The sequence below is a fragment of the Protobothrops mucrosquamatus genome, unplaced genomic scaffold (assembly GCF_001527695.2).
Source record: "Protobothrops mucrosquamatus isolate PMUCROS unplaced genomic scaffold, P.Mucros_1.0 scaffold_294, whole genome shotgun sequence".
Classification (NCBI taxonomy): Eukaryota; Metazoa; Chordata; class Lepidosauria; order Squamata; family Viperidae; genus Protobothrops; species Protobothrops mucrosquamatus.
In genome coordinates, this window is record NW_015386370.1 from 816,803 (window position 1) to 832,897 (window position 16,095).

The following is a 16,095-nucleotide window of genomic DNA, read 5'->3' on the forward strand; positions in this document are numbered from 1 at the left end:
AAGATGGATTGTTTATATTCAAAAGAAGCATAGAGTGGTGGAATATAATTTAGGTTTTTAGAAAAATTTTTCTTTTTTTTTTTCTTTTATATATTTTACCTACTCATGTAGAATAATATACTTTGTGGAGTTAGAGATACTAATATTTGTTTACTTATATCTGAATATTATCCTGGGATTAGGTTTGGGAAGTCCGGGGTGGGTGGGGGGTGGGGGGTCTTTCATATAGCATTGTGTAACATTTGTGATGTTTTTTTTATGATGAAAAATAATAAAAATTTTATATTGGAGAGATGGCCTGAGCAGTCCCTAGTCAATCACTTCAAAGAAGGATTAGACAATCACCTCTCTCAGGCCTGCATCTGTCAAGCAGTACCTGATCAGCTGCAAGAATGATACCAGACAGCAGTAAGGCTAGACGTTCAGCTCGCCCGCTATAAGAAGCCTCTCCCACCTGAAGCCGAGTCGAGGCCAGAGCAACCCAAATGGCAACCACTACCCTGAAAACCTCCAACTGCTGCGGCTGCTGAAAGTCCCAGGCCATCTGCAGGCCCGCTGATCAAGTGCTTCCGATGCGGACAGCAGGGACATCGAGCAGCAAATTGCCCAGTCCCCTACCCCCAACAGCAGAGTAGACCGGGACCAGCAGCGAGAAAGAAACCTGCCCAGCAGCCACTGAGAGAGAAATCCAACTGGATTACACAGGAACCTGTTGCCCAAGTTACATCCCCCACATAGGAGGATGCCGGGACTCAGGCTGGACCTGCCCCCGCGCTATCCTCTTTCGACAGTGACGACGAAGGAGAGAACGACTCAATGGTGAGTTGACACGTCCCACCTTTCTCTCTACCTGCCAAACTCGTAATCCCTAAGACGGGGGCACAGGTAGATTTAAAAGTGCTAGTCGATTCTGGATACTCCCGGTGCGTCATTAGCTTGCCATTTGCCATGAAAATGGGCATACGAGCAAAACTGCTCTCCAAACCCGTGAGGTTTGAGCAAGCCAGTGGCTCCCTGATGGAAGGGACTTTAGTCACGCAATTAGCTGAGCCCCTACGCTTAGAAATAGGTGAGCACTGGGAGTTCATTTGCTTCCTCGTAGCTCCAAAAATGACTGAGGCTGTGATCCTAGGATTAGCTTGGCTGGACAAATGGAAGCTGTTTATCTGGTGGGAGAAGGGAATGAGGACTGTGAGGCTACCTATAGGGCCCAAGCCCTCCATTGATTCAATGGACGTTGCAGGAAATTTTAGCCCACTCAACAAGCGAGCGCACATGGCTGCCTCACCGCCACCCTAAAGATTGTTTAAGGTAAACAATGCCTCAAAGTTCTTTGAAGAGTTTCATCTGTCGGAACCATGACACTGAAGTCCTGAGCGCCGTGGAACACGTTTTCATTGAGGATATCCCTGTACTTTGCTCCATCAGCTTTCCTTCAGCCCTGACCAGTCTCCCAGTCCCTGCTGCTGAAAAACATCCACCATGCTTCACTGTTGGGATGATATTGGGCAGGTGATGAGCGTTGCCTGGTTTCCTCCAGACATAACATTTAGAACTGAGGCCAAACAGTTCAATCTTGGTTTCATCAGACCAGCGAATCTTGTTCCTCACAGTCTGAGAGTCCTTCAGGTGCTTTTTTTGCAAACTCCAAGTGGTCTTTCATGCATTTTGCACTGAGGAGAGGCTTCTGTCTAGCCACTCTGCCATAAAACCCAGATCAGTGGAGGGCTGCAGTGATGGTTATTCTTCTGGAATGCTGTTCCATCTCCACACAGGATCTCTGGAGTTCAGTCAGAGTGACCATCGAGTTCTTGGTCACCTCTCTTACTAAGGCTCTTCTCCCCTGATTGCTCAGTTTGACCAGGCGACCAGCTCTTGGAAGAGTCCTGGTTGTGCCAGACTTCTTCCATTTGAGAATTATGGAGGCACTGTGCTCTTAGGAACCTTCAGTGCCGCAGAAATTTTATTATAGCCTTCCCCAGATCTGTGCCTTGCAATAAACCTGTCTCTGAGCTCTTCAGGCAGTTCCTGTGACCTCAGGGCTTTTGCTGTGTTGCAGTATGAATTGTCAGCTGTGAGGCCTTCTATAGAGAGGTGTGTGCCTTTCCAAATCATGTCCAATCAATTTAATTTACCACAGGTTGACTCCAGTCAAGGTATAGAAATATGTCAGCAATGATCAAGTAAAATGGGAGGCACCTGAGCTAAATTTCAAGTGTTGCAAAGGGTCTGAATACTTATACCAATGTGATATTTCAGTGTTTTTCTTTTTAATAAATTTACAGACATTTCTAAACTTCTGTTTTCACTTTGTCATTATGGGGTACTGAGTGTAGATTAATGAAGTTCAATAACAGTAGAATCAGGCTGCAGCATTGACAAAAGTGGAAGGGGTCTGAATACTTTCTGAATGCACTGTAATTCCTAAGTACTTTGCTGCTTTCCTTTCCTGTTTTTTTGCTGCAGTAGCCATGCTATCCTGGCAGCAGAGCCAGCTCCCTATTGACTTGCAGATAGATGATTTGTTTGCACTGCCATAAGTAACAGTAAACAGAGCAGGAAGGGACCTTGGAGGTCTTCTAGTCCAATGCCCTGCTCAAGCAGGAGACCCTACACCATTCCAGACAAGTCGCTGTCCAGTCTCTTCTTAAATTAAAGCCTTCAGTGAAGGAGCCCACAACTTCTGAAAGCAAGCCATTCCATTGGCTAATTGTTCTCACTGTCATGAAATTTCTCCTTAGTTCTAGGTTGCTTCTCTCCTTGCTTAGTTTCCATCCATTGTTTCTTATCTTGCCTTCTGGTGCTTTGGAGAATAGATTGAGCCCCTCTTCTTTGTGGCAGACCCTGAGATATTGGAAGACTTCTATAATGTCACCCCGGTCCTTTTTTCACTAGACTGGATAAACTCAATTCCTGCAACCATTCTTCATTTGTTTTAGCAGCCTCCAGCTCCCTACTGTAGTATTGGATTCTTATTCCTAGAAGATATCCAGCTCCAAGTTTGAACTCATGGCTATAAATGTAAAGTCATTTGTTTTTAAATTTGGTTTTCCTATGTTTATAAGAGGAAACGAAGGATATGCTTGGTTTTGTACATGACAGATTTTTAAAGTAAGGTGTTTGCTGTTGTGAAATATCCTAGAAAGTTTATGGTCAAATACCAGCTTTGTCTTCCAAAAATAAAAAAGGCCTCTCTTTGTCTTAAGTTATATGAGTCTCCCAAAGCTTTTATCTAGCTTTATGCCTTATTACCCTCAACTGTCTTTTTAAAAAAATAAAAATCACAAAATGTTACCTATTTCTGAGCTACAAGACAGCTAATTGCATTTGGGGAGATTAGCTGGGGCTCAAAACATGACCTAGGTTCAACAATGGGAGGGGAGGAGAGCTCTCCTTGGGTCTCTCTTCATTCCAGTAGAAACTTTGGAAACAATAGTGTTCTCCCTGAAGGACCAGATACACAGTATGGGGATCCTTCTCAACTCACTGCAACTCTTTGAATAGGCAGATGGAGGCTATGGTGTATCAGTTGCATCCTTCCTGGAGAATTGGACCCTGGCAACAGTGATGTACATGCTTGTTTACCCCAGGTTATATTATTGTTTACCCCAGGTTATATATACTACATAGGTCTGCCTATGAAAACTACTTGGTTGGTCCAAAAATGCAGCAGCCCACTTGTTAACAGACAAGTGTCATTGTTCACACATAAGTCCAGGGCTTTGAGTGGCTACCAAAAGGCTTCAGAATGGAATTAAGAGTCTAGGCTTTGAGTTTTAAAACCTTATATGATTGGTACCCAGGTACCTTAAGGACTACCCACTTGAAGTGGATCTCACCTGACCAGTACATAAATCTCACATTTTGGTTTTTTATGTGCACCACCATGAATTTATGCAAGATGCGGCATGAAAATGTACTGAATTTAAACTACTTTCTCTTTCTTTCAGTAGGTTTGAATGGGGACCTGATTCTGCTGAAAAGCTTGCCAGCACTAGCTACCAAAGTCGACATCTTCTTGAATTTTCTGCAAGCAGGCCTCAGGAAACTGATGGCAAAAATGAGGAGTAAGCATAAACCTTTATACTTTAGTGTTTTCCAGTTTGCAATATTCTACATATGCAAATGTAACAAATGGCTAACGTAGTGCATATTTCTACTTAAGGGTCCATAATTGGTTTTTTGAAAGATACATAACTATTTTGACCTGTTAACATTCCTCTCTGTCTCTGGTGCACATATTCTGTCTCAGAAATGCTGAAAAAGTAGCAAGACATGATTTCCCAAGTATTCCTGAGGCTATCAGTACTATGTGTCTTATCCCAAAATCTGATCTTACAAGTTGGGGAGTATTTGGGCTGTGAAATTCCTGTTCTCACCACTTAACAGAAAAGTGCTGTCTTTTCCAAGCAAAATTGATATCTTGCATAAAACTGATCTTGCCATAATTCTGTATGTATTTGTCAGATCTAAAATATGTGTTAAGAAGCTTCAACTGCTACAGAATGCAGCAGCAAGTTTTAACAGGAACTGCTCAATACATATTTTTAAAATAAAATAAAGTTGCATATTATTTGTTATTATGTTACTGAGGTTTATTTTGAATGGTTCCACTGAGCATCTGACCTTGCTGCTATCTAGAGGAAAATATAAAAGGGGAGAGTGTAGTCCTTGACTTATGACCACAATTGAGGTCAAAATTTCTGTTGTTAAGTGAGACATTTGTTAAGTGACGTTTGCCCTATTTTACGATCTTTCTTGCCACAACTGTTAAGTGAATCACTGCACTTGATAAGTTAGTAACCTGGTTGTTAAGTGAATCTGGCTTTACCATTGACTTTGCTTTCAGAAGGTTGCAAAAGGTGATCACATGACCTTTGGACATAGCAACGGTCATAAATATGAACCAGTTGCTAAGCATCTGAATTTTGATCATGGGGATGCTGCAAAAGTTGTAACTATGAAAAACGGTCATAAGTCACATTTTTCAGTGCGGTTACTAAATGAACTGTTGTAAGTTGTATTTTGTCTGGGGGATGAAAGCTAGTCTATAGGTATGAAAACTAAGATTCATTTAGTATAAAGTAGGGGTTTGGATTCTGTGCTTTTCTAATTGTTGTTGGGCTACAATCATAGAAATGGTCAGTGTAAAAGAACTTGGAGTCCAGCAGTACCAGAAAGGCCTCCTGTTCCTCCCTCTAATGCTTTGCTCTGCAAATGGACAAATATATTTCAGCAAAAATCTCTTCTAGGTTTAGTTTATGTGTGTTTCTTACAAATGTTTGTATTCCAGCATCTTGCTGTCTCCCTTAATTTTTATGCAACAATTTTGTTTTTCCCAGTTGGATCAGTCTAGCATTATTGGAAACTTTTGAAATCTTCTGAGTTGTAGGCTTTTTCCATTCCAAATAGGCCTGTTCTGAAGCATTTTGTTCAAATAATCAAATCCAAAAAGGGGCATTCAAACTGCTGGAACCTTTGTCTGGAAAATAAACTTATTATTTTCTTTGGATATAGCAATCATTCTATGTAGAGAACTTGGAAAAACATTGGGAGTTTTCTTTCTGCTCTGAGACAGATTTTGTATCAATTTATAGCCTGGAAAACAGCTCATCCTTAGAGCCATGATCTAAGAAGACCTCAGGACAAGTCTGGGCTTACTGGCATATAATTTTGGAATGGGAATTTATTTTACTTTTATCTTAATATGATTTTTTTCTGTTAGTAGGACTAGCACAGAGTTTAAGCTGGATATATGGACCAAAAGCCAGTGATAAATCCTGCTCTTAGTTGCCAAGGGAATAAGGCAGGGTGAATGTAGAGTGATTTTATTGTTTGTTTCCCCCAGAGCTTTCCCTTTCTCTGTCTGAGCACATTGTTCTAAGCAGTTCAGAAGACTAGGCCCCAGGCTGGGAGGACGATGAATTTTCTGTAACATACTGCGATAGAGAGAAACAGTATTGTTTAGTTGTTTTAATTAAGTGAAGAAAGAAATTTTCCTCTTGGAAAGTGAATCTGTGCTGAATTGCTAAGGAATGTTCATGGTTTGAAACAGAGGGTTTTCTCTTCCTATCATATTACTTCACAGAGAGTAATAATCCAGTAGCATTAATGCTACAGAGGATCAACACTGTGCATAACAGTGGAGAAAACAAGATACAGTATGTTCATAAGAATTTACATTGTATATGAATATGTGAAATGTTGGCTTCATATTTACAAAAATAAAGGAACCCAGCAAAACCTCTTGCAGGAGGAGCGCTCAGCTATTTGTAGGGTGAAAAGCTATATTTGAACTTTTAGTGACAATTTGGAAGCATACCTCAAAACATAGTCGGGCCAAGATGAAAACTAAATCATGTTTAATTTTAAGCAATATTTCAATAAAATTAAATTAATTAGTATATGTATTAAATCATTTTAATTTTATTATGTTGAAACATTTGAAAGTACTTTTTGGAAGGAAGTTGGTAGATTGGAAATTGTGTACTATTCTATTATAGTATGGATAAAACAAATACAAAGGAAATGTGTCACAACAGCCATACAAGGAGTATTTATCAGAGAAGGAATATATAAGGAAGTAGTAACATCACCTCATACTCTTTTTGGAAAATGAAGAAGTGATTGAGGGGAAAGGAAAAAAAAAAAGCATGCAAAAATCTGTTTAAATGTTCCAAAAGGCTACCATCAAATATTTAATGTTGTTTAAGATCTAAATCCAACACTTTTTAAACTTTACATTTCCCTTCTGATGCCTCTCAGTGTTATGGAGAGAACGCATATAAGTTCAGGTTCTTGGCATTCTTTTAAGCTAGATTGTTTTGTAGATGTTTCATTATCTGTCAGCTCTTGTGATTATGATGTTACCTAGCCTGGTTATGGAATGACTGCAAGAAAGCAAGCAAGCTCAGAGAGCATCGGGAACACAACAGCTTCGTTTGCTTCAGGCAATTCAGGTAGTCCTTGACTTACAACCATTCATTTAGCGACCATCTGAAGTTACAACAGCACTGAAAAGGGTGACTTATCATTTTTCACACTTATGCCTGTTGCAGTATCCCCATGGTTACGTGATCAAAATTTGGACTCTTGGCAACTGGGTCATTTATGACTGTTGCAGTGTCCTGTGGGTCATGTGATCACCTTTTGTGACCTTCTGATAAGCAAAGTCAATGGGGAAGCCAGATTCATTTAATAATCATGTTACTAACTTAACAACTGTGGCAAGAAAGGTCGTAAAATAGGGCAAAACTCACAATAACTGTCTTGCTTAACAACAGGCATTTTGGGATCAATGGTTGTAAGTCGATGACTCCTGTATTACCCCAGACACGTCAGTGTGACATAAGAGTGCAAACTCCACTTGTGGCTCAGAAAATCCCTTCCTATGGGTGGCTACGTGAACATTTCTAGAAGAATAATTCTTCTGATCCTGACAATTTTTAGTGTGGCTGTGGTTGCTGTCTGGTCCCTCAATTCCCTACAATGATTTCCATTGATTGTTTGCAAATGTTCTTGTTGGCTTCTTGCAGAAGTTTACTTTAGGTATTAAGTAAATATTCACTTAATCATCTTCTGATTGAAATTTGGCTTTTTCAGCTAATAGGTGATTTAGACCTAACAGGGTTATTCATTTCCAAGATAGCCACAGATGTGCCAAAAGCATAAATAGCTGAAAATGTTTTGAAAACAGGCAGCAAGATGAGATTATTTGTAATGTCTTTACAATTAAAATTCTGTATCATAAACTGTGCACAGGCATGAATGTTGAAAGAAAGCCAATATTGTTTATGTTTGAACTTGCTGAAACAGAGGCCTTTTGGGGTAGAAGGGCTTGGGGAATTTCTCATTCTGTTTTCCTCACACGTGTAATATTAGCATACTTCATTGCTGAATTTGTAATATTTTGGTTGAGTTGATTTGACTATCTATACCAGGGGTAGTCAACCTTGGCTCTTTTATGACTCGTGGACTTCAACTCCCAGAATTCCTTTGCTGGCTCAGGAATTCTGGGAGTTGAAGTCCACGAGTCATAAAAGAGCCAAGGTTGACTACCCCTGATCTATACCTTGGCCTACATTTTAGATTCCAGGTGCTGGTGGAGATAAGAGTTAGTACTTCACCAACAGCTTCTCTTCTGTTTAACATAGCCAACACACTCTTCTGCTAGCTAGTGCATCTGTTTTGCATCTTTTTCTTCTTTTTGCTGTGCTTGATTCTGAGAGTTCATATTGCCATGCTGTGGTGTATTTCTTTTATACCCACTGTCTCATTCTTTTCTTGACTATGTTCCACCTAATCCCAGCTCTGATTCCCCCATGTTCCATTTGACTGAGCCTGCCCTTCCTAAGGTTCCAAGAATTCTTGTGTGGCCATACACGTGGCTGCTTCTTACTCCAAATTTGTAGCCAGGCATTGTCCATTTCTCTTCTTGCTCTCCCTTTTGAGTTTTTGTATCCCTCCAACTGCTTCTTGTTAATTCTCAGTTATTTCAGGCTTGTATACTGACTTCTCGTAAACTGTAAGAATTGCCCTTGCCTTGCTGTAACTCACACTTCTTTCTTCCAAACGTCTCGCTTTTCAGGTAACAGTGAAAAACATTTCCAAATCTATTTTGGGGGGGGGGGGGTTGCCAGTTTTAAGTGCCAGATTCTTGAAATAGAAATAGTTGGAAATGAGAGTAATAACTCTTCTGTAGGATTTTCAGCTGCAAGGGTTTGTGCAGTAAACATAGGCACATGCTTTGCATAATCATAGTGTTAGAAATGGGCTCATCTTCCCCCAAAATGTAGAATCCATTAGAACATCTCTGACAGACAGTCATTAAAGGTTCTGTTTGAAGATGTTCGGCGAAGAACTCTGCACTTTGTACAGCATTCTGTTCCACTGGATGATACCTCACATATTCACAAAGTTGTAACCTGAACCTACTTCCTTAGAGGTTTTTTAACCAATTGGTTCTGGGTGGTACCTCCTGCAGAAATAAAGAATAAGCCCACTCCTTCTATGTGACTGTCCTTCAGGTATTTGAAGACTGCCATTATATTTCCCTCTAATTTTCTGTTCTATATAGGCTGAACATTCCCAGATGTTTTAAAGGTTCCTCACAGGGCCTGGTTTGAAACCCTCACTATCTTAGTAGCCTTCCTCTGAACTTGTCATGATTCTTTTCAAGTGATGGTGCCTCAAACTAGATACAGTGCCCTTAATGGGGTTGACCAGGGCAGAATAGGCTGGAACAATTACTTCTTGTGTTCTGGATTTTGTGCTCCGTTAATGCATCCCAAAATACCATTTACTTTTTTAACAGCTGTAATACATGGCTGCTTCATATTTAACTGGTGAGTACTCTCACAGAGTCCTTTCACATGTATGTACTGTTGCCAAGATAGGCTTTCCCCATCCTTTACTATCTAGATACAGAAGTATATCCTCCTCCTTGTTGAAATCCATCCTATTTTTTCAGGCTAATTCTTTATGTTATTTTTATAAACTTTTGTCTTACATCAACAGTGTTACTCCCATCCCAGTTTGTGTCATTTCCAAACTTGATACAAAATCTCTTAAGTCATTGGTAAAAATCCTAAACTCACTCAGTATTTCCAGCCAAGAGGGGCCATTAATGAACATTCTTTTTGTGTGGTAATTCAGCCAACTGTGAATCTATTTAACTGTGATATCAGCTGATTCATATCTTATCATTTTATGAAGGAAAATATTACGAGGCACTCAGTCATATGTTTTTACTGAATGAACAAAATACTGTATTTTGTATCTTACTTGATTTTACTTTATTTTACCTTTACCTTTATCTCATTTGTCGAATCCTTTTATTAGTTTCATAGATACAATTCTTTTTTTAATTTAGTGTTATTTTAACATAGATGTACTATGTTAAATATTTTTAAAAATTATTTCCTAGATATAAGCCCTTGGTTTCGGATAACAAAGCACTCATGGTAGTTACTGAGGAACCAATAATATATGTTCCTCCTCCACCTTGCCAACCATTTATCAACCGGACAGAATCACTCAGGTAAGCTGCTTGCTTATAAATAGTAGAGATGTTAGTGCCAGATAGGCATTAGAACCTAATGTTTGACTTCCTCAGTATACAGTTCCCCATACCTATCTGTCAACAGATGTCACATTGGATGTACAAATGAAACTGGTTGGTATCTTAATGATTAAAAGGGATATATAATTAACAAGCCAAAAGAGCAACCTGGATAATTTTCCTATATTGGATTTATTAAAACAGACTTGTTAAAGTTTTGAACAATTTTGTGACAAGAGACAGAGAAAAAAATGAAAAGAAATCTAATTCTAGGGCGTTATTTAAAATATCAAGATAGTTAAAAGTAAAAGGAAAGGATATTAAGTTGGTTTATTGATCAAGGATAAAGCAGACATGTTATCTCTGTTCATCTTTAATGGACTTTTGTTAATGAGGACTGAACAACAAGATCTTAAGGATTAAAAAGAAAAGGGATGAGATATGGGAAGAAGAGATTAGTGTTGTATTTTAAGAGAAGGAGATAAGTTTCTAAAATTGTTTATACTGTACTGTGATGAACGGGGAAGTCATTTCTTTATTTCTTTTTCTTTAGTATATTCTTATTGTTTCTTTTCTATTTCTATTTCTTATTTTCTTTAGCATATTCTTATTGCTTCTTTTCTATTTTTACTTCTATTTTCTGAACTTTCTATTTTTCTCTATTGTATCTTTCTTAGTTTTCATTTTTATCTTTTTAATTTTAATATTGAATAAAATTACTATATAAAAAGAGTGTCCTCTCATGCACATTATGCATTTCAGGTAAATTCTGTAACATTGAAAGAATATTAGTCAATACAATGAGTTAGGATAGCTAATTAATGGATTATTTGTTGATGAGTTTGCAACTCCCTGTCCATTTCAGTGCCATAGTTCAAAACAAAAGTGTTTTATAGGCATCTGTACTGGAGTTATGTAGTACATTCCCAATATCATTTAGGAATAAGCAAATCTACTTTTTTATATCTTACCAATCTTCACTTATTCTAAGCAGGCACAAACTGTTCGGGAGATCCAAATTCAAATATTGAAATCTGATGTAGATACACTGAGACATTATTTCCGAGATTCTTACTTAAGGGTATAAACAAGAGACCAAGCTGAATATGAGTTCAAAATCAATGCTTTTAAGTTCTTATGGAGAAGGTTGTCCTTGAATATATTTTTTTCATTCCTCTCATCATTCTGTCTAATTTCCATGTTATATGTACAGGTTAAGTCATGAACTAAGAGGTTGGGTACATAGACACGAAGCAGAAAGAACAAGATCAAGAAGGATGTCAAATAATCAGCAGCAAAAAGAGCAAACTGTCCAGGTAGGTTTGTGGAAGCATTTATATTTTGTGGCAGCAGGGGGAAGAGAAGGAGGAAAAATAAGGTCCTCAGGCCCAGAAGATCAAAAGAGAGAATGCGTATACTGGGGAATGGACAAAATTCTGATACTGTATTACAGGGTCCCTACAAAGACACTAGAACACCAGGAAGAGTTAAAACCAAAAAAGTTTTAATAAATATTTAAAAACCTAGCTTTCGTTGAATATCTATCAACGTCATCAGGGTGTATGTTGGTCAGTGGGAGGGCCCCTTTATAGATGAAGTGATGTTAACGCCCCGACTCATAGATCTTGTTACTGGGCCCAGCCGGCCATTCAACTCTATAGTTGNACTCTCGAGTATTCCTTTTTCCTTGCTCCCAAGGTGGATGTGTCTTTAATCATGTTGCGATCACTTATGGCTCTCAGACTTATGGGGTGTTCTTTCCCATTAGGTATTTTAGGGTGCCTTATATCTGTGGGTTCACCACTCTCCCCACACTCTCTATGCCCATGTCTGACTTCGTTCTGGTCAGCTGTACTTCTCACATTCCCAAGCTGCTCTCCCATTCTATTCTTATATTTCATATCTACACTTTCCTTCTCTTTCCCCCCACTCGCTCCATGCCCGTATCTATTACTATCATTCTCTCTGCTGTGACGTACTGCGTTTTGTCTTTTCTCCTCCCCCATAGTTTCAGTGACTGCGCTTCGTTTGCCCTCCCCCTCTTTGGAGCTCTGTTTGGAGCTCTGTCCGATTGTTCTTCCATCGGTCTTTCCTCCCTCTGTACTTGGTCTTAGCGCTATGCTTCGGGAGCGTGTGATCGCTCCCGGGGCAGGATGATTATTATCATTCTTCGCTATAGGCTCTCCTCCATCGGTCGCTCTTCCTTCCGTATTAGTCTTAAGCGCTGCACTGCGGGAGCGTGTGATCGTTCCCCAAAGGGGGTGGCTGCAGTCGTTCTTTGATGTAGTCGCTTCTCCGCCGATCATTCTTCTTTCCACAGCGGTCCTAGATGTCATGCCATGAGGATATACAGTTGTCTCGGGAGTGGGGTGGCTGTAGTCCTTCTCCAGTCCAAGCATTCCTCCATAGATCGTTCTTTTCTTTACGTGGGCCTTTGGCATGGCGTCTTGAAAACCCATGCACGCTCCAGAGGTGGGGCAGTTGTATTTGCTCTCTTTGCATGTGTCCTCTAAGACATGTGGGGTTCTTCCTAATTGTGTACAGTGCGTCGGGGGGTATGGAGAGTTCGATACATGTAAGATGTTACTCACTCCATATGGCAGTTCTTTCCGGTGGTAATCTCCTCGTGCGTCGCCGTGTGATGGTAACAATATCTCTTCTGTACTCCCCATATGGCTTAAGGAGCCCTTGTCATCGTGAACTGGCTTTTTAGTGCCGATGGTTTGCTCACTGATGGTAGACTCCTTGGTGTGTGGAGAGCGCCTATCTACCCATGCAGCGTGCAGGTTTCTAAGTCGTTGTCCATTATTCTCATGATTGTCAGTTGTACGTGACAGATGGAGGGTCTCTCTCTCCTCAATTTCTCCTTCCCATTGATGGACCATATCATTGGGTCGTTCCCTTCGTGGCAGTTTAGTTTTTCTCTCCCATGCTCTCAGCGCTAGATGTGCGGGGCACAGCTCTATATGTCGATTGATAGATTTATCGTCCGAGAACCAAGCCTCTTTTAATAGTCTACCACTCCTTGTACTGTCGCTGGCAATCACCCTTACGTCATTGAAATCAAATCTATGTCCAGTTTCTGCCATATGCGCTAATATTTGAGAGTACTGCTCTCCTCTCTTTATGGCCAGTTTGTGTTCATGGACTCCATAATTTTATGGATGCTCGCGCTTTGGACTTTGCAGCGGCGCTGGAGCCCACTATGCACCGTATTAGAGTGGGGGAGGAAGTGAAGAGCTCAATTAGACAAGTAACAGGGTTACTTATGAGCCATAGATATCATCAAACCTTGTCTGTAGTAGAGTTAGAAGCCGTGAACCAACTCAAAAAAGACGATACCATCCTTGTACTGCCAGCCGATAAAGGGAGAGCCACCGTAGTCATGGATAGGGAGCAGTATTTGAGCAAGGCGTTAGATCTACTTCAAGATACTACAGCCTACAGAGCCATAGATGGTGACCCCATGACCACCCTCAAAAACAATGTTAATAAAGTGCTTGGCGCTCTGAAGCATGCTAGAAGGTTGGATGAGACCACTCTCACAAGAGTGCGTCCCAGTGACACAGCGGTAGCCAGGTTTTATGGGCTACCGAAAATTCATAAGGAGGGAGTTCCCCTCCGTCCTATAGTGTCATTTAAGAGCACCCCCACCTCGGGCTTGGCCAAGTGGCTAAGCAATCGTATTGGCCACTTGGTCAAGGACAATCCTACCACCGTCAAGTCAGCGGAAGAATTCCTCAATAGTATTAGAACCCTGAGGGTGGAGGATGATGAGGTGATGGTGTCCTTTGACGTCATCTCCCTCTTCACCTCCATCCCTCAGGACCTGGCCATTACAGTGGTTAGGGACCTCCTTTATTATAAAGGCACAGGATCCCAACAGGATTCTCTCCACCCTGAGGATATTAGAGATCTATTGAGACTGTGCCTCAAGACGTACTTCACGTTTCAGAACACCACTTACGAGCAGGTTAAGGGTACCCCTATGGGATCACCGATCTCGAGCTTTATAGCAGAAGCCGTGCTACAGCAATTAGAATGCATAGCGATGGCCCGGTGCTGTCCCAAGTTCTGGGCCCGCTATGTAGACAATACCTTTGCTATTATCAAAAAGAGTCAAAAAGCTGATTTTGTGGGCATACTCAACTCAGTGTATGTCGATATCCAGTTCACTGAGGAGGTGGAGCACCAGGGAAAACTGGCATTTTTAGATGTGTTGGTGCATCATCAGCCAGATGGAACCCTGGAGACACAAGTTTATCGCAAACCCACCCATACAGACAGGATTCTACACCAACACAGCAACCATCCAGTAGCCCACAAAATCAGCTGCATTAGAACATTGTTCAAAAGAATAGACTCTCATTGCAGCACGGCCAGGGCTAGAGCAGAAGAGAGAAGTTATTTAATTCGGGTTTGTAAAAACAATGGCTATTTCATGAGGTTTATCAAACGCCATGGCATCCTATCCAGACTTCCCGGTGGCTCACAAACACCTACGAAAACAATAGCACCCCAGACGACTCGCATCACCCTGCCATATATTAGTAATGTCTCGGAGGCCACCGCTAGACTGCTGGCGCCCTATAACGTAAGGGTGGCACATAGGCCCAGCCGGACGTTACGGTCGGACATCATGAAACCAAAAGACCCTCTCCCCACTTCAGAGAAATCGGGTTATTTATAGAATTAGATGCAGAGACTGCGTCTGTAGTTATGTGGGTGAGACTTCTAAAAGGGTCAAAACACGAGTCCATGAACACAAACTGGCCATAAAGAGAGGAGAGCAGTACTCTCAAATATTAGCGCATATGGCAGAAACTGGACATAGATTTGATTTCAATGACGTAAGGGTGATTGCCAGCGACAGTACAAGGAGTGGTAGACTACTAAAAGAGGCTTGGTTCTTGGACGATAAATCTACATATAAATCGACATATAGAGCTGTGCCCCGCACATCTAGCGCTGAGAGCATGGGAGAGAAAAACCAAACTGCCACGAAGGGAACGACCCAATGATATGGTCCATCAATGGGAAGGAGAAATTGAGGAGAGAGAGACCCCCCATCTGTCACGTACAACTGACAATCATGAGAATAATGGACAACGACTTAGAAACCTGCACGCTGCATGGGTAGATAGGCGCTCTCCACACACCAAGGAGTCTACCATCAGTGAGCAAACTATCGGCACTAAAAAGCCAGTTCACGATGACAAGGGCTCCTTAAGCCATATGGGGAGTACAGAAGAGATATTGTTACCATCACACGCCGACGCACGAGGAGATTACCACCGGAAAGAACTGCCATATGGAGTGAGTAACATCTTTCATGTCTCGAACTCTCCATACCCCCCGATGCACTGTACACAATTAGGAAGAACCCCACATGTCTTAGAGGACACATGCAAAGAGAGCAAATACAACTGCCCCACCTCTGGAGTGTGCATGGGTTTTCAAGACGCCATGCCAAAGGCCCACGTAAAAAAAAAACGATCTATGGAGGAATGCTTGGACTGGAGAAGGACTACAGCCACCCCACTCCCGAGACAACTGTATATCCTCATGGCATGACATCTAGGACCGCTGTGGAAAGAAGAATGATCGGCGGGGAAGCGACTACATCAAAGAACGACTGCAGCCACCCCCTTTGGGGAACGATCACACGCTCCCGCAGTGCAGCGCTTAAGACTAATACGGAAGGAAGAGCGACCGATGGAGGAGAGCCTATAGCGAAGAATGATAATAATCATCCTGCCCCGGGAGCGATCACACGCTCCCGAAGCATAGCACTAAGACCCAGTACAGAGGGAGGAAAGACCGATGGAAGAACAATCGGACAGAGCTCCAAACAGAGCTCCAAAGAGGGGGAGGGCAAACGAAGCGCAGTCATTGAAACTATGGGGGAGGAGAAAAGACAAAACGCAGTACGTCACAGCAGAGAGAATGATAGTAATAGATACGGGCATGGAGCGAGTGGGGGGAAAGAGAAGGAAAGTGTAGATATGAAATATAAGAATAGAATGGGAGAGCAG

At 41.3% G+C, this 16,095-nt stretch overlaps 1 protein-coding gene across 2 annotated transcripts in view; it reads left to right on the plus strand.

The window, feature by feature from the left end:
- Nucleotides 1-16,095, plus strand: part of ATF6 (activating transcription factor 6) — a 142,271-nt gene that overhangs the window by 66,008 nt on the left and 60,168 nt on the right. For both annotated transcript variants that reach the window (XM_015832010.1, XM_015832011.1), the window contains 3 exons: nucleotides 3,954-4,067; nucleotides 9,926-10,039; nucleotides 11,274-11,376. In XM_015832010.1, coding sequence (XP_015687496.1) covers nucleotides 3,954-4,067; nucleotides 9,926-10,039; nucleotides 11,274-11,376 — 331 coding nt within the window. The remainder of the gene's footprint in view (nucleotides 1-3,953; nucleotides 4,068-9,925; nucleotides 10,040-11,273; nucleotides 11,377-16,095) is intronic.